The sequence below is a fragment of the Mesoplodon densirostris genome, chromosome 1, assembly GCF_025265405.1.
Source record: "Mesoplodon densirostris isolate mMesDen1 chromosome 1, mMesDen1 primary haplotype, whole genome shotgun sequence".
Classification (NCBI taxonomy): domain Eukaryota; kingdom Metazoa; phylum Chordata; class Mammalia; order Artiodactyla; family Ziphiidae; genus Mesoplodon; species Mesoplodon densirostris.
The window spans coordinates 120614203-120636390 of NC_082661.1; the positions used below are offsets into that span (position 1 = coordinate 120614203).

General features: G+C 41.8%; 1 protein-coding gene across 5 annotated transcripts in view; it reads right to left on the bottom strand.

Moving 5' to 3' along the window:
• ANK3 (ankyrin 3) overlaps positions 1-22188 on the bottom strand; it is a 524774-nt gene that overhangs the window by 100513 nt on the left and 402073 nt on the right. For 2 of the 5 annotated variants that reach the window (XM_060108681.1, XM_060108662.1), the window contains exons 22-24: positions 21819-21891; positions 21595-21657; positions 950-1073 (exon numbers count right to left, since the gene is read on the bottom strand). In XM_060108681.1, the coding sequence (XP_059964664.1) occupies positions 950-1073; positions 21595-21657; positions 21819-21891 (260 nt within the window). Of the gene's footprint in view, positions 1-949; positions 1074-2546; positions 2912-21594; positions 21658-21818; positions 21892-22188 lie in introns of those variants that run through there. The other 3 variants (XM_060108675.1, XM_060108669.1, XM_060108684.1) reach the window with 2 other exon arrangements.

Here is a 22188-nt window from a genome sequence, read left to right on the forward strand (position 1 = left end):
AAAAAAAAAAAAAAAAAAAAAAAAAAAAAAAGATTAACTCAAAGAAAAATCAATTCAGTGTCTAAACTGGCCATATCAACGGACACTGAGAATAAACTCCCAGGTTTACTTTGAGGGAAGTGCCATTTACTATTAGAAAATGAAACTTTTAACAACAGATCCTTAAACTATAGGAAAATGTCCCCAGGGTGCTAGCTTAGAAGGTTTAATTATTAGCTTAAAATAACTTGACTGTCAGCAAACATGCTGTTCATCCAACCAGGGAAAAGAAGTCCCCAAATTCTGGACAAGGTTCTGTTTCTTTCAACCAGTTTCAGGCTGGAGCCAAGGTTTTCCACGTACAAAAGCTGTAGCTTCTGTTTTCAGAGCTGAATTTGCTACCATTCTACCTGTGACTTTTGGTTAAGTCACTGTTTCACTCTTAACATGTCCCTTCTAAACAAACTAATGGCATACTTTTCAAAGAGATACTCAGTTGACAGACAATTCCAATAAACAATACATAATTTTCTCCCAAGAATGCTCTCTATTAAGTCTCAACCATAAATTGTTCTTTCAGTCACGAAGAGAGAATAGTGAACAATCAACACAATATTTCTTACTTATTGGAAAAGAGGATCTTTCTTTCACTATGGAACAAAACTTAATTTTAAAACATGTGACCTAGATTGGTTCTCTCCGTTTTGCCAGTGAGCTCTTTTGCTATTATGCTTGAAGCACTACTGCCACGTGGGGAAAAAAAGAACAAACAATTAACACATTCAATTGCATAAAATTAAGGACTGAAAACCACAAAAGAAGACAGCAGAGCATGTGTACATTTCACCAAATTCACATCCTTATCCAAAGAGCAAACTTGGGGATAATGTGAAAAATGAAAATGATTTCGGTTTATGACACATCATGGTTGTTGTAAATTAACTGTGAGAAAAGAGCAACGATAAAATACCTGGCAGAACGGGCCCCCAGACTGAAGCCCATGTAGCCCTCTGCAGGCAGAGAATCATCGCCCAATTCCTTAAGGTCTTGTGGCCCAAGATACTTGTCCGTGTCGCCTGTCATTGCATCTTCACCTGCGGATGCACAAAGCAAGCCCAAATCAGAAGCTTCCCTTTTGAAAATGTGTCTGTTGGGGAGAAAACTGTTCCTCCGGTCATTGGCCAATCACCCATTTTTCTCATGTTCATTTCCCCTCATCCCCCCCAGATAATATTTGAAACAGCCATTAGAAGGAAAAAGTATAGGTAGAGGTTAGTTCATCATTTCAATAGTAAATTATTGTGACCACCTAGAGGGGTGGGATAGGGAGGGTGGGAGGGAGATGCAAGAGGGAGGGGATATGGGGATATATGTATACGTATAGCTGATTCACTTTGTTATACGGCAGAAACTAACACACCATTGTAAAGCAATTATACTCCAATAAAGATGTTAAAAAAAAATAGTGAATTTAAGCAGCAGAAAGAGCTCCTGGCATTAGGTACCAATTTTAAACCGTTTCTGTATCTCCTTCCTCCCTGCCTCAAGCCCCAGCTGACTAGAAAGGTTGATCTTTTCTGTCAGCTAGAGTTTTCCCGGCCCAACCATGATGAGGGCAGCTTGTTTGAATGGACCTGGATTGCAAAATAAGAGGCACCTCTTCATTACTGTTCTGCAAATTATATGTGGGAAGGGAACCGACTTTATTTTAAATGTTCTTCTCACACCCAGGATCTCAATTTGGGGTTTATGTAAAAAACTAGCAAGTTATTTAATCTGAAACTACAACTGCTCAACTGGGGAACCTTGAAACACATCCATTTTGAACTGTTTTGAAATCTATCAAATTAACAACTCAGTCCAGCTGCCCCAGTGCTTGAACCCTGCTTGGAAAGCAGCTCTACCTTCAATAGAGATCAAATGGGGGCTTCAGCAGTTGTAAAGAAGGATGATATAAATTGCTCTTGAGCCATCTATACAAAGAGTTAATTGCATAAAATACTTTTACTAGCTACACACGTATAACATGACCTCACACGGGAATAAACCACATTCCAGGGGTGACAGGGCAGGTTTTCCAGATGCCTTTTGCCCTCTGGGACATTTCCCATCCTTCTCAAAATGCAGCACGGGCTGTGGAAAAGTTCCTTTCACAAACAGGCAAACCCTATCTCCTTTTTATGACTCTTGTTCTACTGGATACAAGCTTGGCTGGCCGAGCAGGATTTCAAAGGAGTACATGTTATGTTTTCTCAAAGGTAAGCGATTTCACCCACTCCAGCTCTATTTTCCAGTCCTTCATTCAGCACTGTTTATAATTTCCATTCATTTAAACTCGGGAAACCACAAGAGCTCAGCTTTTAAGCTACCAATCAAGTCTAAAAATCCAATATCAACTACTGTTTTCACAAGTGTAAAAACCAAACAGATCAACTTTCCACAGCTACCCGGACACCCGGTACCAAGAGATTATTTTAAGTAACTATTTACAGCTGGGCTATTTGCACACTCACTACATAGCAAACAAAAACAGCACACACCAAGTACGACTTAAAGAAAGATCTTACTCTGTGGCAAAGCCATTTCCACCAGGCTGGGCTGATCAAATGTTTTCCTGATGTCTCCAGGAATCCCTGAAGCAGTGATTTAGACTCTACCTCCAAATCAGCCCAAACAAACCAATTCCTGGGTTGGATCCACTGTCTTCACCACTTCCTCCAAGTTCCTCTCAGCATCTTCGTCTCCTCGCCAGCAACTGAAGAATTACACATCTTTTCCTGCCCATCAGTGTTCAAAGATTTTCAATATTTCAGATGAAAAAAAAAAAAAAAAAACAACAAACCAAACCCCAAATCTGGCTACATTTCATTGAGATCAAGATCCTTTTTGATCACTCCGCAGACATCCTTTTAAAACTCCTTCTGATTGGATTAAAAACTCCTCTGGCAAGCCTCTAGCAGGATCGAATGGTGACATAAATGCAAGCCCCTGAGTTATTTGTATGTAAATATGAGGACTGCTCCAGTGTAGACTTGCGGTAATTTGATACCGATGCCCGGTGCCTAACCGGGTAGCCAAGGCAGCCTGAAATCTAGGGAGGGCCGGCGAGTGAACCACTGCATTTAATTAGGAAGCGACTCTTCTCCAACCTGAAGGAAGAAACGGCCAACCCAGGTAGAGAGGAAAAACAGGAGAAGAAAACAAAGAAGTGGCCCAGGCAGGGAGTGGCAGAGGGCTCCAGGCAAACTTTAACTTTGTTCTCAGCTGGAAGCCTGGGTTATTTATGGTCCCTGTCAGGTGGAAGGAGGGGGAAAAAAAGAGAGAGAGGGAGGGAGGGAGGGAGAGAGGGCGGACCTGCCCGCGGGTTGAGGTTGGGAAACTGTGGGGCAGAGGGGAGCGGCCTCGATCCTCAGAACTCTCCAAGAAGCAGTGGAGAACGAGCTCATCACCGCTGCTTTTGATCCAGAGCTGCAGGAAAGGAGAAGTGAGACAAGCCGGGAAAATGGAGTGGATATTCTGTTTTTACTTCAGCACAAACTCTTTCAACTCTTTGATACGATCAAAGTCACTAACTGGTCCTCCCTCCTTGAGGGGTCCCTGGCGAGGGGGACAAGGCGGAGGAACCGGGGGTTGGCTGGGGAGGTCTTGTCTGCGAGGGGCTGCAGGCAGCCAAGGAGGCGCTTCTGTCACTGCGCTGTTCCACTGCTTCCCTCTCTCTGGGGCTCCTGGCCTCCCTTCCCAGCTGTTCCACCCTGTTTTTTTTGGCAGTGGAGGGAAAAGCTAGCCGGACTTCTGCATCCTCCATCTGGGTACACAGGAGAGGCAATTTCAATTGCTTTTTTTCAGAAGAGCTGGAGCGTCAGCCTAGGAAGGGTCAAGGGTTTTGACATTATCTTGAAGGAAGTGGCCTGCAGCACTTTTGCATATATTGCATCTATCTCTTCGACTGTTACCTAAATATACAGAAATGTGAATCTGTAGAACTGAGGAGGTGGGGTACAGATTTGTGGTTCCTGGATCAATGCATAAATAATGCCTCATCTAATATTCAGACGATACGACACCTGGTGCTTGCATTTGATCCGCCCGGCTATAATCAACACTGAAAATACCCAGAAAGAGAAGGGAAGCCATTTATACTGCCTGGTACATATGGAAAAATAATCCCCCCAATAATAATATAAACATAATAAAAAGAAGCATTTCCAACTCCGTAAAGAATGGAAGGGGAAGTCATGGGTAACATGCAGAAAATGTCTGAACATCAATCTGTTTTCCACAAGCGCACTTAAAATCCAAACTACTGGGACTTCCCTGGCGTCCAGTGGTTAAGACTCTGCGCTTCCACTGCAGGGGGCACGGGTTTGATCCCTGGTCGGGGAACTAAGATCCCGCATGCCACATGGTATGGCCAAAAAAAAGAAAAAAAGAAAAAAGAAAAATCCAAACTACTTAGCAAAGCCTGATTCAATGGTGCGCGCTCATTCAAGCTTCCTAACAAGACCTGCAAAGAAAGGTTCCTTCCTCATGACTTCTTGGCCAGCTTCTCTCCGGCCACTCCTACACACCCATCCTGCCCTTCTGTTACATATAATTCTTTCAGTCCCTAGAATTCCTGAAACTCTTTAGATGTTGAATCACTACATAGGGTGTACTCCCTTGATGGAATCGTTACCCCTCTTCTTCTCTTGAGTAGTTTCCCCAATCTTGGACTCTTTCTAGAACTCCTCCCATCCTCCACTCACCATCCTAAGTTCGGTGTCCCTCATGTGGGCTTCCCTTATCAGAGTGTATTGGCAGGAAAAACACCTGCTTGGTCCCTCCCATGGAAGAGTGAGATGAGAACCCCAAAGCAAGAACCCGGATTTTCCTGGACCTGCCATATTTTAAGTGCCCCATCAGTATTTCTGGAATTCATGATTGCTTTTATTAAAGAGGTCGGTGGTTTTGCTTTTTTTCCCATCTACATGCCACAGCAACTTCGTATTCATTTGGCATGCCAAGCTTGATGACTGGTATACAGTAAAATTTCAAGAAAATTAAGTTTCTATTCTTTTTCTCCATATCCTTCTTAGACTTCAGAAATGGTCTCTATGAAACCAAAAGAAGCCCAGAGTTGGGATGGGGATGGGAGCTGTTACTACATTTGGCCAAAGATTAAAGTAGTCTTATGACTATTAAGTAATAGTCATTAAGTAATTATGCATTTACCATTTTAGAATGATGCAAACATTTCTTACAAGGCACGGAATTTAGAGGTAAAGGCAATGGTCTTATTTTAATGCAGTTTTGCATAGTAGGTGGTGCCTGGATTCAACTTCAAGCTTCATCACTTATTGATTAGGTGAACTCTGGGATCCTGTTTACTCTGAGTCATAGTTTCAACCTCTACCAAACTGGGATAACAACTGTGCCTCTATCCTAAGACCTCTTGGGGGGATTAAATGAAATACTGCACAAAGAAAGGGTTGAGTCAGCACTAACTGTTAGTAGTGTTCAGTAACGCGGCTTTCTTCAGTGTTCAAACATCTGAATGCATGAACTCATACAGTTAGCATTTAAAATGCTACTACTGATACTGCTCGGGGCAAAATCTAACCATAGCACCAAGCCTGCTGCTTTGCATTGTCTAACACAGGGCCAGGCTCATCACAAATACTCAACAAATACCTGTTGATTGAATGAATGGAGGAACAGTATTAATACAACTAACTCTCATTTCAATAAACAAAATATTCTATAATTACTGTATAGTACGACACACTAATACACCAAAGATTAGAAAGGAATGAGATGAACTATATTGAGTATGTTGTTAACTGCCTCTAATCCATTCTATAATCCCCAAATATTTTGATTAGTAACAGCTTCTGACCAACAGGTACAAATAATTATATTTGTAATATAACAAAAGTAATACTTCTATGAAGGAACAACACTCATACAATATCAGATATATTTAGTTAAAATATATGTGTTACCGGAACCCACAAATTTTCACTTACTAAATACTCGTGTGGGTTTGTGTTTCCTAGAAGCGTTCGGTGCAGTGGCATAACCGTTGTGATGAAGATAAATCTGACTATTTTCTGGCAAAGAAGGTGTGGTAGCTAGTGTTTAAAAATGCCCTCTCTACCCCATCCAATGAACCAACTCTCCTGGTATCCATGCCTGTGTACTGCCCTTGCTTAAATCTGAACTGGCTCAATCTTTGAACACTAAAATGCAGGGGAAGTGATGTTACATGACTTTGGACTTTGAGTTCAAGGATACCTTGCAGTTTCTGCCTGAGTCTCTTTGGAGTACTTGTTCCAAAGGGGAAGTCAATCCCAAGGCAAGAACTCTGACTACCATGAGGCCACCTCATGTAAAGGTGTAAAGAAAGTCAAGGTAGCCATGTAGAGAGAGATGCCAGTCAGCTCTCAACTGTTCCAGCCATCCCGGCCGAGGTGACAGACCCTCGAACGATGACGTCACATTGAACGTCTGGCCACGTGACTCCCACCTTAGCTACCATCTGACTGCAAACTCCTGAAGGCTGTCTAGAACCCAACTGAGCCCTGTTAACTCACACAACCACGGGAGACGATGATAATAAATTAAACCACTGAGCTCAGAGGTAATAAGTAATGGGAACAGAGGGGAATGAAAAATGACAAGGCCCAAAGGTAAGGCAAAGCGGTCAGAGACAGGGTGCCTAATGCACCCCTAATCAATTAGAGTGAGCTCTGCAGTGCGTTCTACGATTAGTGTAGACCAAGTCTGGGAGAAGCACACGGGTAAGTGCCACCAGAGGAGGCCTCACCTATATGGAAGGGACTTTACACCTTTCAAAATTATGAGCACTGATGTTCTTACTGCTAATTCATTTCTGACAATAAAATACCAGAGGCTGGAAAATGTTTAAAGAAAAACCCAGGGCTTCCCTGGTGGCGGAGTGGTTGAGAGTCCACTTGCCGATGCAGGGGACACGGGTTTGTGCCCCGGTCTGGGGCACAAACACTTATTTAAGTGTTTTCATGCCCTAGGAGTTCTTTTCTTCTCTTTCTTTCTTTCTTTTCTTTTTTTTTTTTTTTTTGCATGTAATTTTCTTCTATTCTTTTCCATCTTAAGACCACTACCGAGGAATACTTCTATTGCTTTTCCAGGGGTTGAAAGTTGCTTTCCCATCTGGCTGGAGAATAGAATCACAAAGAATATTCCTTAAGGTAACTACATCAAATTATATTGTCAGAAACTTTGCTCAGAAGTGTGTAATCACTCTGATGTGAAATGCAGACTCTCCCCAAGGAATGTACTTTGTAACATTATGAAGCTGAAAATAATGGTACAAAACACCTCCGGATGAAATGATAGTAGAAAATCTCCAAATTACATGGGTTTTTTAAAAAAAGCTAGATTAAAAAGAATAAAGAGGAATGCAGTCTCTATGCTCTAGTGATTGATTAGGAGTTGATTACTTCATAGAACTCAGTAAATAGTCTAACTGAGAAGCAGTTAATGATCAGAATTGAGAAGAAAAATTTACTGTGCTTGTTCCAAAAAAAGTGTTTTTTTTGATCATCACACAGCAAAGAGAGGAAATGTAAGCTACTGGGAAAATAAATCCTTTAGCCATTTCTAGTCTACGTTATAGAATAGTAGAATGAGATCACATCATTCTAATCAACACCTATAATTTATTGAGCATTTACTATGTTCTAGGCACTGTTTGGTGCTTCATAAGTATTATCTCATGTAATTCTCACAACAACCTTATAGAATAGAATTGTAATCTCCATTTCAAGATAAAGAAAACCCAGTTCACAGTGGTAGAATAAACAGCTAAGATTACTTAGAACATGGGGAAAATTGGATTCAAAATTAGTTGGTTTGACTACAGAGCTCTACTTTTAACTACTGCCAAACTCTATGCTATTGAACAAATACAACAAGAAATCAGTAACCAAAATATCAGCTCCATGAAGGCAGGGGTTTTTGTCTTCTCATTCCGTATCCAGTGCCCAGAACAATGCCTGGCACATATTAGGTGCTCAATAAATGTGTGAGATGAAAGGTCAGGGGTTGCTGTTGGAGAAAGGAACTCTATTACTGGAGCAAGAAGGAGGGAGACTTACTTTTCACTGTAAACTCTTGTACCTTGGGAATTTTATACCATGTGCGTCTATCACCTATTCAAAAAATGAATAAAATTAACAAAACAAAACAAAATATAGGGACTGCAGATAAGTCATCTGTGTGTTTCATACACCAGAAAAGGTATTTTGACAAATGTCAGTCTGCCAGGTAGACATTAAGATGTGTATGTGTACCAGCAAGTATCTGGCAAAGAGGAAACGATACGTACGATATTTGACCTTACTCGCCTCTTTAAGACATGGAAGAGAAGAAAGGAAACGAAACAAGGCAGGAAGAAGGGGATGCACAATATTAATGTGGTACTTCTGGTAGCTTCCCAGGGTTCTAAAGCAGTGGTTCTCAACCTGGAGGATGCACTAGAATCACCTGAAAACTCGCATTTCTGACAAGTTCCCAAGTGAATCCGATGCTGCTGGTCCAGGGACCACACTTTGAGAACCACTGGTCTAAAGGATCTGTACATATGACAGTGACCTAATGGCAGTACTGATTCTATAGAATTCAGTGTCTGTTTTCCTAGTGGCTATTATGAGCATAATTAAAATATCAGCTCAGCAAGTGAATTCAAGGAGTGAGTGCAGTGTTTCTCAAATTTCAAGGGATATATTTTATCAGCTGGGGACCTTGTGAAAATGCAGATGCTGATTCCATAGGTCTAGGGTAGGCCCTGAGATTCTACATGGATAACAAGCCCCCAGGTGACTTGCTCCACTGTGTAACCACTTTGAGTGGGTAGACAGTGGAGCGCTGGGCTAGGACCTATGTTAGGAGTAAAGCCAACTACAGCCTTTGAGGCATTTAGCCTCTAGTAAAGAAGCTGACACCAGGACACAAACCGTGATACGAATACTGTACTCCTAATGCGGCTGGTTCTTACTGAGATCATGCTTTGTATGTGCTACACGCTGTGCTTGCTAACTGAGCACTTTACATGCACGTCTCGCTTAATCTGCAACCCTGTGAAGCAGGTACTAGTATTTCCAGTTTATAGATGAAGAAACAGATTCAGAGTTATTTTTCAAAACTCACACATATAGTTAGCGGAGGAGCCTGGATTAGAACCCAGGCAGTTGGGGTGCAGAGACCAGGCGCTTCCCCACCTCGCCACCGGGACAGAGGTGTGTGTGAGAAGTTACAAAGTATTACAAGAGCACAGAGGAAGAGGTCAGCACATGGGACTGTAGATCTGGCAGATGCTGAATGGAGAGTGTGTGAGTACAGGCAGGGAGAGAGGGGTGGAAACGGGAAGTTGGCCATCCCAGGCCACAGGATGCAGCCCAGAGGAACAGAACGGGAATGCTGGAGACCAGCAAGCAGCTGGCTTTACTAAAGTTACAGGCACAGAGTCTTAACTACTGGACCGCCAGGGAATTCCCAAACTTTAGTTCTAAAAGTCTAATTCTAACCTAGAGTCACACAATAAATAAGGGGAAAGTTACTTAGATTCCAGATGTTCATGCATTTCACTTTTTGTTTTGCAGTTTGCAAGGGCTCCTGTGCACATTCTGAGAGGCTGATAAAAGGAAGGAGACTTGTAGGAAATGGGCTGGTTGGGTTAGATTTTTAGAGCCCTTGAAATTGGATTATAGACTAACAATTGCCATCCCAGTGACAAGCAACATAAACCTATTAGTGGGTGACAATGCAATGACTTTGTCGACCCACATTGTTTTCGTTTTTGTTTAAACTGAAGACTTAAACTCTCAAAGCTCTCTCTCTTCCTCTTGTGCTGTCCTGGCCTAATTCTAATCCTAGAGCAGGAAACAGGATACACAGATAGTTGTATCCATCTGATTAAGAAAAAAGAAGGACTGCCATTTTTTGAGCATCTCCTGTACGCTGGTCACTGTTCTAAGTGTTTTACGTGTATATTATTTCTTTTCATCATCTCAGCAACTCCATGGTGTTATTAACCCTTTTAGAGACAAATAAAGGCAAATAAGACTCCGCCTATTTTATTTTTTGGAAGGTTCAAATAAGGAACATAAAAATCCAGATAATTTTGAAGAGGAAATTTTTTCCATAAATTCAAAACTTTATAATAAGATGTCTAGCTCCCCTAATGTTTAGACAGTAAGTTTTCATCATGAAGAATCCAAATGACTCTATTTGCTCATGTCTTTTCCCTCAATCTTCTGATATTTGCATTGTCAGAAGAGCAAGGAAGCAAGAGTAAGAGGGAAGAGGAATATGATAGTATAAGGACGCTGATCCACTCAAACTTTAGTTCTTTCTTTTCTTTTTTTTTTTGGTTGCACCGCGTGGCTTGTGGGATCTTAGTTCCTGGACCAGGGATCGAACCCGTGCCCCCTGCAGTGGAAGCACAGAGTCTTAACTGCTGGACCGCCAGGTAATTCCCAAACTTTAGTTCTAAAAGTCTAATTCTAACCTAGAGTCACACAATAAATAAGGGGAAAGTTACTTAGATTCCAGATGCTCATGCATTTCACTTTTGGTTCTGCAGTTTGCAAGGACTCCTGTGCACATTCTGAGAGGCCGATAAAAGGAAGGAAATGTTGTGTCGACAGTGGAGGGGCTGTGCCACCCACTTCCCAAGGCCCCCGTGTGTGGCACAGGCACTTCTGGGTCAGGCTGGAGGACCAGCAGATGCTTGGGACTCCATTATCTTCTGGGATGGAAGGAGGCTCAGGGCGAGGCTGCCCAAGCCCAAGGTAGAGAATGCAGTGAGCTCTCTCTCCTGCCCCACCCCGCCACCAGCTGCCTCCTCCGTTAGGAGGGAGCAGATGCTGGGTCTTTCGCTTCAACCCTTTGTTTTCCAGCATCTCCTGGCAGCAGTGGTTGTCCTTTCAAAACAGAAAGTAAGTTCTGGAATATACTGTTTTCTTGCTTTCCTTCTCAAAAGATGTGAGAGCAATGGGGTAAGTTGAGACAATGGTTAGATGAGCAATGGGTGACATAGGTGGTCTTAAGAAGTGTGTGTCGGGCTTCCCTGGTGGCGCAGTGGTTAAGAATCCACCTGCCGATGCAGGGGACGCGGGTTCGAGCTCTGGTCCGGGAAGATCCCACATGCCGCGGAGCAACGAAGCCCATGCACCACAACTACTGAGCCTGCGTGCCACAACTACTGAGCCCATGGGCACAACTACTGGAGCCTGGGCTCTGCAACAAGAGAGGCCACCGCAATGAGAAGCCCGCACACCGCAACAAAGAGGAGCCCCTGCTCGCTGCAACTAGAGAGAGCTCATGCGCAGCAATGAAGACCCAGAACGCACCCAGAAAAAAAAAGAAGTGCGTGTCATTTTAAGGGATTCGTGTATCTCTCACGGAGGGCCACCTACTGTCTTCTTTATTTCCCTAACTCCAGGTGCCGGTAAGATCCTGGTTTCACAGGTGGTCAAAAAGGAATCAGGCTTAAATGGCAAAGTTTGCACATCTCTTAAGCAACGACAAGAACAAGTAGCCGTTATCCCACAGAACAAATGACTCTTTTCTGCTCAGGATGATTTTTTTTTTTTAAGAGTACAAAGTCAATTTGACTCTTTCCTCTTAAACATTATTCTGTTCTTTGTGGCTAGATGTACCTCTTTTTAAAAACTGTATTGCAGTTTACTATTCCTTAATCCAGGCTAGATATAGTTTCTAAAGTAAGCACGCATGACTCAGTGTTGGAGCCTTTCCAGATGTAGCAATGAAAAACGTCCCCTGTGATCTTGGTTGGGTTAATAAACAAACCCATCCCAGAAAGGAAAAAGAATTCTGTGTCTTTCCTGTGAAGAGCTAGAAAAAGACAGTGTTGGGACAGACACTGTAATTTTTTCCTATTTTTATCAGTACTCCTTAACCCTAATCCAGAAATTACCCTCAGTCACCTAAGTAAGATGAGATGTTATACTGACTTGGTCAAACAGACACTGAAGAAGAGAGACGGAATGCAGGTGGAAAGGTTACTTGCACTGTTCTCATTACCTAAAACCTATGCTCCTTTTAAAGAAGACTAGAAAATGAATAAATTACTAGCCACAAACTAGCCCTGTGAAATCAAGCACTAAAATGGTTCTTATGTACAGAGAAATTAGGTTGCTAAATTCAAAGTGGTCGTGTCATGCCCTTTGGTTCCTTCTGTTCAGTCTTTCTTAGCTATTCGTCTAGACTCAACCCCACATCCAGAGCTCACTGGTCTTGGCTCTTCATTACTTGGGTGTATAAGAACCGTGTGTGCAAAACAGGAAGCTGCTCACTGCCCCCAGGTATAAAGCAGTGCCAGCATCATGTACATGTTGTACGCAAGGATCTGGCCTCTTCCTTCTCTTACACCCAAAGTGCTTTTTTTTTTTTTTTAAATTTATTTATTTTGGGGGGGCTGCATTGGGTCTTTGTTGCTGCACGCAGGCTTTCTCTAGTTGTGGCGAGTGGGGGCTACTCTTCATTGTGGTGTGCAGGCTTCTCGTTGTAGTGGCTTCTCTTGTTGCGGAGCACAGGCTCTAGGCACATGGGCTTCAGTAGTTGTGACACATGGGCTCAGTAGTTGCAGCTCACAGGCTCTAGTTGCGCGGGCTTCAGTAGTTGTGGCGTGCGGGCTCTAGAGCGCAGGCTCAGTAGTTGTGGCGCACAGGCTTAGCTGCTCCATGGCATGTGGGATCTTCCTGGACCAGGGCTCGAACCCGCGTCCCCTGCACTGGCAGGCGGATTGTTAACCACTGCGCCACCAGGGAAGCCCCACCCAAACTGCTTTTCACCATGCAGGGCAACAGCACCTGTTATTGGTTTGTTTTCTGTCTCCTACCTCTACCTACAGGGTGTGCACATACAAGGTAAAGACAGGCCAGGCCTGTTGTCAACTCTCATCCTCAGTGTGCTTCTGGCCCAGGTGCTCGGACCACCCCTTCCCGTGTGTTCACATCTTCCCCTGGTTCTCTAACTCCTCCTGTTCCAGACCCTCTGCCCACCATCCTGCCTTCCCCCGGCCAATCATTTTCGGTGCTGATGTTCCATGGTGTCACCCTCCACTCTCTTCTTTCTCTCTAGTAAGAATCCCAGTGTCAGGGGCAGGGGTACGGGTAGCCAGGTGAGATCCCACTTCCCCAGGAAGCAGGTCAGACGTTCTCGGTACATGGGCAGGGACTAAAAGAATTGGGGGTGGGGGGGAAATCTTATTCAAAATTACAACTTGTTGGGCTTCCTTGGTGGTGCAGTGGTTGAGAATCCGCCTGCCGATGCAGGGGACATGGGTTCGATCCCTGGTCTGGGAAGATACCACATGCTGTGGACCAACGAAGCCCGTGCACCACAACTACTGAAGCCCACGTGTCTCAGAGCCCGTGCTCTGACAAGAGAAGCCACCGCAATGAGAAGCCTGCACGCCGCAACTAGAGAAAAGCCTGCGTGCAGCAATGAAGACCAAATGCAGCCAAAAATAAATAAATAAATTTATTAAAAAAACAAAATTACAACCTGTTTTGGGCAAATGAAGAAACCACCTATTGACCTTAGTCAATAAACATGCTAATTCCCTGACAGCTCTTTAACAATTCCTGTTCCCACTCGTGCCACAGGCTGCTGCAGCTGCTCATCTGTCGCAGCTTCTTGAGGAAAAAAAATACACATGAGAGCTACTTATTCTGGGTCTGAATCCACGAGGTCCTGGAGGTGGCAGTTGCTGAGGTCAGCAGGGATTCCCAAATGGCCTGTGCTCATCTGACTGGACCTTCCCAGGCAAGTTTCTCCCAGGGTGTCTGCTGGAACTCACTTTTCTGGTTTCTCTCTCCATTGTTCACCACTCTCTCTCCATATCCTCTGGCACTCCTCTTCCTTTTTTTTTTTTGCAGGCCTCTCACTGCTGTGGCCTCTCCCATTGCGGAGCACAGGCTCCGGACGCGCAGGCTCAGCGGCCATGGCTCACGGGCCCAGCCGCTCCGTGGCATGTGGGATCTTCCCTGACCGGGGTACGAACCCGTGTCCCCTGCATCGGCAGGTGGACTCTCAAACCACTGTGTCACCAGGGAAGCCCTCCTCTTCCTCTTAATTGTCAGTGTGCCTGGAGTTTTCCCTTCCACCCTGTGCCCTGCCGGAGGGTCCTCTCCAAGGCCAGTGCCTGGCTCCCCCTGTCTCATGCCGAGCTCTTCTGTGGGGTCTTCTTTTGCTTCCTGTCTCTGATGCTTTGCCCTTGAACTTGGAACACTTCTTTCCAGTCCCTACCCTTCTCCCCAGCCCCCAAACTTCTACTTGTCCACATTCTGTCTATTCCGTAAAATTAAGTCTTCTTGAGGCTGTCACTCACCTCCCCTTCTTTTGAACTTCCTTGTCACTTTCATGTGTTCTCTTACAGCATCTCATTGAAAGTCAAAAAAACTAAATTCAAATTCCAGTTTCCTTGGCTTGTGAACCTGAACAAATATCTTAAACTCTTTGAGCCTTGGATTCCTTAGTAAAACTGAGGATTAATAAAACTTTAAATTAGGACTTTGAGTTAGGACTAAATGTAAACTAGGAGTAATGATAGTACCAAAATGCTCTCAACTACTTTGAGAAAATTAAGCAAGCTAAGGTGCCTTGTAACTAACGTTCACTGAGATGTCTGGGCTAAACTTTATACATTAACTCATTTAAAACTTACAATAATCCGATCGCTGTGCGGCTCTTATCTAAATTACCAGGCACCAGGGAGGTTGGAGGTTAGAGGTTAGAGACAGGGATTTGAGTATCAGCCCCTGCACTGACTTGCGTGACCTTGACCAAGGTTGTTAACCTTGCTGGAACTGATTTTCCACATCTATAAAATGGGAATACCAATGGCTCTAACTTAGAGGGTCACTGCGAGAGTTAAAGGACATAATGCATGAAACATATGGAGCTTAATGCCTAGCACATAGAAAGGGCTCAATAAATGGTAAGCACCTTGTTTGTGATGTTGAGAGCGCTCATCTATATGGAATCCTGGGGGGAGGGGGACAGAGACACAGGTACATGTGTGGATGCGCTCCCCCACCCCCAAATGAGGACTTCTATATCTATGTCCTAAGTGCTGTGACAGTGATAAACACAGCTTTGCTCCCATGGAGCCAAAAGCCTATTTTGAAAGAAAATAAAATTAATCAAAATGTGGCAAACTACGGTCTGGGCAAAATCCAGTCTCCTGCCTCTTTTTGTACAGTTTTATTGCCCCCCAGTCATGCCCACTTGTTTAGTTAGATATTGTCTCTGGCTGCTTTCGGCTACAAAGGCAGACTTGAGTAGCTGGGACACAGACCACGTGGCCTGAAAATGTGAAAATATTAACCGTTGGCCCTTTACAGAAAAAGTGTGCAGCCCGCTGAAATGAATGACTAATATATTGAGATGAGTATTAGGAAGAAGTCAAAAAGTGTGATTGAGAGAATGGAAAAGAGGTACCCAGGGGCCATATCACAAAGGACTCACTGACCACGGAAAGGCCCTGAGTTTTACTCTAAGTGCATCATAAAGCCTTGGGAAGTTTTCATTTTAGCTTTGTCTCTGTACTATTTTGGGGGTTGTATGTGTATTATTTAGTGGGGGCTACTTTTATCATTAAATACAGCAACCCCACAGATGAGTACGTAACATGTAAACATATATCTTAACAGGTTGGTGTAAAATAAATACCACAGAGGTTAAGAAATAGGACATCAGCCCTCGGAAGCCCCCTCCCACATTCCCATCCCCATCACGGCCTCCTCCTCCCTCCTCATGGTAATCGCTTTCTTTATGATATTATTTTCCTGTTTTTTTTAAAAAAATAGCCTCCCTATATAATTTTACAATCCTACTTTAGCCCTACCTGGTTTGGATGAATTCTGTTGTCTTTGCATAACCTATAACCCAACAACTACCATCCTAGGTTTAGACCCTGTGGAAATGTACACATATGTATGTATACCAGGAAACATACATAAGGTTTGCGGCAGCTCCACTCTGGAAACAACCCACATTTCCAACAACATTAGAATGGACAACTTAATTATGATACAGGCATATGGAATATTATATAGAAATGAAAACGAACGAGCTACAATTATATGCAACAACTTGAATGAATCTTGAAAACGTAGCTGTGAGCTTCGGAGGGTTTGAAACTGGGGAATGGAATAACATGATCCGATTTCCTTTTTTTTTTTTTGCGGTACACGGGCCTCTCACTGCTGTGGCCTCTCCCGTGGCGGAGCACAGGCTCCGGACGCGCAGGCTCAGTGGCCATGGCTCACGGGCCTAGCCGCTCCATGGCATGTGGGATCTTCCTGGACTGGGGTACGAACCCGTGTCCCCTGCATCGGCAGGTGGACTCCCAGCCACTGCGCTACCAGGGAAGCCCGAGCTGGAAATTCTTTTAAATTCACGAACTATTCTTTGAGATGCAGACACCCCTTGGGAGAGTCATTAGAAAAGGTGTTTATCGAGTCAATACATAGCCTAGGGCTGTCTCAGTGAGAAGGGGTATAATGGCAGGAAAAGGGAGCAAGGCAAGCAAATTTTCTCCATCTTGCCTGTTCTCAGAAACCTGTAAAACTATCCTTTCCTTCCAGTCTCCCTCCTCTTGGATGCAGCTGTGCAAACACATATTGAAGAGCTGCTGTGTGCAAGGCCCTGAACTCGGTTCTGGGGATACACCAGAGACTAAGATTAGGTCTCTGTGTCTGGTATTTCATTTTGACTTTATGCCGAGAGTAGCATGCAACTATGTAATGTCTGTTTGAAAGGTCAGTTGTGAGCAGAGAGATATCAGGCAAAAGGCTGGCTGGATGTGAGGATTTAACAGGTATTTGTAAAATGATAAAATTTCAGGTGAAGGACAATTTCTGCATAACAGTCACCACTCCCTTGGAGGACCTGGAGGCAAGCTAATCTCCAAGGCTTCTTTCCAGATCCGTAAAGCTAAAAACATAATAGTTTGACTTATTTTTTACGATGACTAGAAGATCAGGATAGTCCAAAGCATTCGGTGAGAAGAGGTCCTATAGGACATTTCCCCCAATAAAAAAAATTCATTCTTGGGTTCTATATATAAGAACACAGGTCACGTTCAAGTAGCTATGAAAGAGGTGACCTAATTCCACAGACTTTCACATCTGTCTTCTTGTCCCACTCTGCCACTAACCTGGTTGGGTAAGTCACTCAACATTTATTTGGGCTTTACTTTCTCATCAGTATAATGGAGAGCTTGGGCTACAGGTTACTAACCTGCCCTTTGAGTTCTCTAAAATCTGTGGATTTCACTTTGCTGGGGCTTCCATTAGGCACTGATTTGGGTACAAAGCTGAGGTGAGCTTGACTCTCTGATGATATCTGATGAAACGTTAGTGCTTTATTATATCTCAAACCTATACCTACTGACAATTATTTTTATTTTTTTAGAATTTTTAAAATAAGTTTTTATAAATAATGTATCCAAAGATTTTGACCCACTACATAAAGTAAGAATCTCACTCTTTAAGAAAAATATACAGATTTTGATTAAGAATTTAAATTCTGAGAGGCTCAAGCCTGATGTCAAGCCTTTAGATTTCTACTGCTTCAATTCCAAAGGACCAGTGGATAGCAATTTTAGTACACATAATTAGTTTTTTCCTGGGTCAGACAGCTTTATTCTGCTTCATTAACCCCTTCTGTGCTCCTTGATGGATATTGGAATCTGGTTTCCAGATTTTTGGATTTCCTTTAATAGGAAACTTCACAATCTGGTAGATTGTGGTATACCTAACTGACAGTTATATCTAAGTGTACTTAGACTCTTACTTTTTTCTTTTAATATTTAGTGTCTACATTTGATCCTGAAAGAGCTTCTATAGTCCTATCAGAACTGTAAGAAGCTAAGAATTAAATAATTCTTCCCAGCAAGGGTTGTGTCACCCAGTTATTTCGTAAACCTGTTCAGTGGAGTCCTATTTCACAGAGCTGCTTTTTGGGTTTTTACTTTCCATGGCTTAATTCCAGTTCTCATTATGTCCCATCTATAGTTCTTTAAATCTATTACTATAACCCAACCCACTAGAATCCTGCAAGCTAAAATAACAGTATTATACATTTTTTTAAATTGACAAAATACATTTTATAGGAATTTACAATGTAAAATCATCATTGAACCAAAGCCAATGGTGAAGTCTCCTGGGAGAGAGACTCAAATTAGAAGACAACTCGAACCTTAATCGCAATTTTCTTCTTTTTTTCCTTTCTTCCTTCCTCACTCTCTCCCTCCTTTCTCTCTCCCTTCTCCTTCTTCCCTCCCTCCCTCCCCCTGCTCTCTCCCAATTTCATTTTTTCTTTCTTTTTAGTTACAAACTGAATTGCAAAACATAAGACTCTAAGTGGTACTAGAATCAACAATAATTTTGCATGTATATTAATTTTATATGCGTGTCACGTATTTCTGGGAAAGAAGAAAGTAGAGCATTAAGGTACTTGTGAATCAGTCTGGCCCTCTGAGGAGCTCTGTTTACCCCTTACCTGTAGAACATGCGGGCTTACACCTGCTTTATCTCTGCTGTGCTGACACTTCAACCTCTGTTCTACTCTGCAACTTGGCTCCATTGTTCCCTTAGGCCATTAACTGATAACATTTTTAGCCTTATTTTTCTGAAAAAATTTTTTTGAAAAATTAAGCTAAGTGTTTTTTTACCTCTATTAATTTCTCATAGTGGATCAGAGAGAAGAGAAGGAGAAAGCAAAGATAAAAGAAAAGAGAAAGGAGGAGGAAAAGAGACTACCTTTGGCACTCTTCTCCTAATATTCCACTCAACTTTTATAATTTAGGATTAAAATTCCATTTTCCCATGTTACAAACTCATTCTTCTTTTCTTAAGAAAAACTGGCAGCATATATTGCTTATTATTTTTATCTGCTTTTAAAAGCTGCTGATATTCTTAGCACCTGGGACACCTAAAGAACTTACTAGTTCTTATGTAGAGAGAGTCTCAACATGCTGTGGTTTCACAGAAATAAACATGTGCCTCCGTCCATAAGGGCTTAATGAAACAGGCAGCACCAAATCAGCCTACAGTGGCAAAGCCCTGGCAAGACTAAAGTTGTAGGGATCCTTTTAGAATTTAACTTTCAAAATGATTTGTTGCAGGATTTGGAGTAAAATAGAAATGCTAGTTCATGCAGCAGAGATTGATACAAATATGTGATAAAGGGCTACTGTGGCTTACTAGACCTCATGAAAACTTAGGGACATTAGTTCATAGTAATATTAATAGGAGTCAATTAAGTATATATTATAACCTTGGAAATATCTTCATCTTCAATCATAATTTTTAGTATTTATCATCTATGGACAAAGCAATAGCCCTGTATACTCTGCTTTGATCAGACTATACCTCGAACATGGTGTTCGGTTCTGGCCACCTCAGTTTGAGATGGATACAGACACAATGAAATGTACATAGGAGATTGACCATGATGGTATGGGAACAGGGGAAGGCAGTGCCAATAGTATGCCCAGAGGAAGAAACACTGAGAAGAAATACGAAAAGCGTTTTTAAATATCAGAAGGACTGTTACATGAATGAGGCAGCTTTTGTTGTAAATAGTGCCAAAGAGATCAGAGCCTGAATCACTGAGTTAAAGCCTGAATCAGTGACAAGGATGCTCCCTAAAATGAAGAATTTTTAAAGTCAGAGTTGTTCACATGGAATAGGCAGTCTGGGAATTAGGGAATTCCCATCATGGAGGCATTTGGGCATAGGATCTCGTAACAGAGGTAATTCCAGCACTAGGTGACGGTTGTTCAGACTGAGTGACCTTTAACCAACTCCCTTTCAACATTAAATGCTACAACATTATGAAGTCAAGAGCCATTTTATTCCAACAGCCCCTGGACACATCCATAAAGCAAGGGCTGAGTTTAAAGAAAGATGGATAAGATGAGAATGAAAATTTGCTTATTCATTTCAAATTCCCAAGCTGAGATCCATCTAAAGGAAATGATTGTCATTTCTAGTTAAACAGCTAAATGAAATACCTTCAAATGAAGAGATTCAAAATTTCTTCATTTTGGAAATCAGTTATCCACATATATAAGGTTGTTACATAGTCCATTCAAACTTGGCCTCTCATCAATGCAGCTATTTGGGGATATCTTGTTAGAAACTAGCAAATTTTTAGGTCTGTGATTGTCATATTATATCTCATAATAATTTCACTTGACACCATATTTTGTGAGTGTATGCATCTTTGTGAGAACATCACTTTCCTTTTATCTTCTGCACAGGTGAAATGACTCTGAAAATGTTGCATAAGAAAGCAGCGAAATATAATATGACAGTAAGGTATATTACTCGTAGAGTCCTAACGATGATGCAAATAGTATCCACTGGGGGATAAACAGAGGTAAACATATAGTTGATGGTTTACAGAAAAAGAAAGAAAAATGATGAGTAGAAGCCTTTAATATTTATCAAAACAACATTTACAAACAATGAGACAGGTACTTTCAGGTCCCTAAATGACCATCAAGATGTTAGCTCTCCTAGGCGAGCAATCCCTGGCTACAACACACTTACACTTGGCAGTCATTGGAACTGAAAAAGCTAAAGTGACTTTGGATTGGGTAGGCTTTCCCACTATTTAGGTTTCCAACAAAATCTGGACAAATCAAAGAAGGAACCAGTAATTACAATACAGACAACCCAGAGGCAGAGAAAGACTAGCTGCACTAAGACTGATCCAAGAGAAAAATACAACATGAGAGACGGAAAATGGAGAAGCAATCAGAACACTGTTTGGGAGAGTCAAATGATGCAGAAAAGAAACATAAATATAATATAAATTCTACTCTAAGTAAACATTTCATTATTTCAGTAAAAAGGCCAAAATTTGCCATCTTTATCACATTTATTTACTGTAAAAATGCTAGTTTTCCAATGAACAATAAGGATGTCATTCATTAATATAACTACATAACATGACCTGGTCATACGCACTGATTTTTAAGTAAGGCAGAAAACTAGTAGTTTCTTTTAAGCACATGAATAGTTACAATCATCTATAATTTGTCTCTTTCATGAAATCAATACTGAAAACTTACATTTTGAAAGCAGTTTTGTTCGAGTTGAGTTTTCATTATGAGTTCAAGATCAAAAGTAGCTTTTCACTGCAAAGCTTAGAGTACATCTTAGAATGGGCATTTGATCCCTTCCCTTATAAACCCTCTCTTATTAAAAAAAATATTTTAGATATGAACATTAATCAGATTTTACTTTCTAGATTTTCAAATGTAAACAATAAAAACAATTTTTCTGCTTAATAGAAACAAATAGTAAGAAAGTAATCCAGTTAGTAACACTTGCATTTTCAAATTGAAAAATGCGTTCAAGGAGAGGGGATTCAGAGACTAAAAGAAGACAGTCAGTGATACCAAATACATGTTGTTTAAATGATACACTAATTAATAATTGCAAGATAAAATGAAAAGTTAGTAACTCAAGGAAGGGTTACATTTCAAAGATAAGAAATGGAAGATAAAGCTGGTAGTTAAATTTTATCACAGTAAAAATTCGCAAATACCTTCTTCAACATCTGAGATATATTCGCCATCACTGAGCATTTCAGGGGCGTTGGCTTTACGAACTGCATGATTTAAGTGAACAATGTAAGTGTGAAAAATGCATACTCTTGATACTACAACGAAACATATTAATGCTTCTAAAAACATTTTGCAATGAATTTTCTTCAGGAAAAAAATACAAAGTCACTCTTTGTTACTACGAACTCAAAGGAGGTTTTCATACCTTCATCATCAGACATGTCAAGGACTTCATTCATCGTTTCTGGAACATTCATTTTGTGCTTCTCTATGACAGTCTAGTAACAAAGAAAGCAGTCATTTTAGTATGAGCAGACAGGACATTTTACTGAGACTATTCATTTCTTCCTAAATTAATCTGTTGGTTTACTGTGGGATTTGTGTGTTGAATATCTTGAAGGCCCCCTCATACAAAATGACATCAAAATTATGCCTTCGTAGCACTAAGTTCCTCATCATATACAAGGCAGAGAACGAATACAAGGTGAAAGAATTCTAGTGGCAAAGCGCACCAGCTTAAAAGCTTTAGGTCCCCGATAAAGCTTTTCAAAGGGAAAAAAAGGAGAGAGATACCG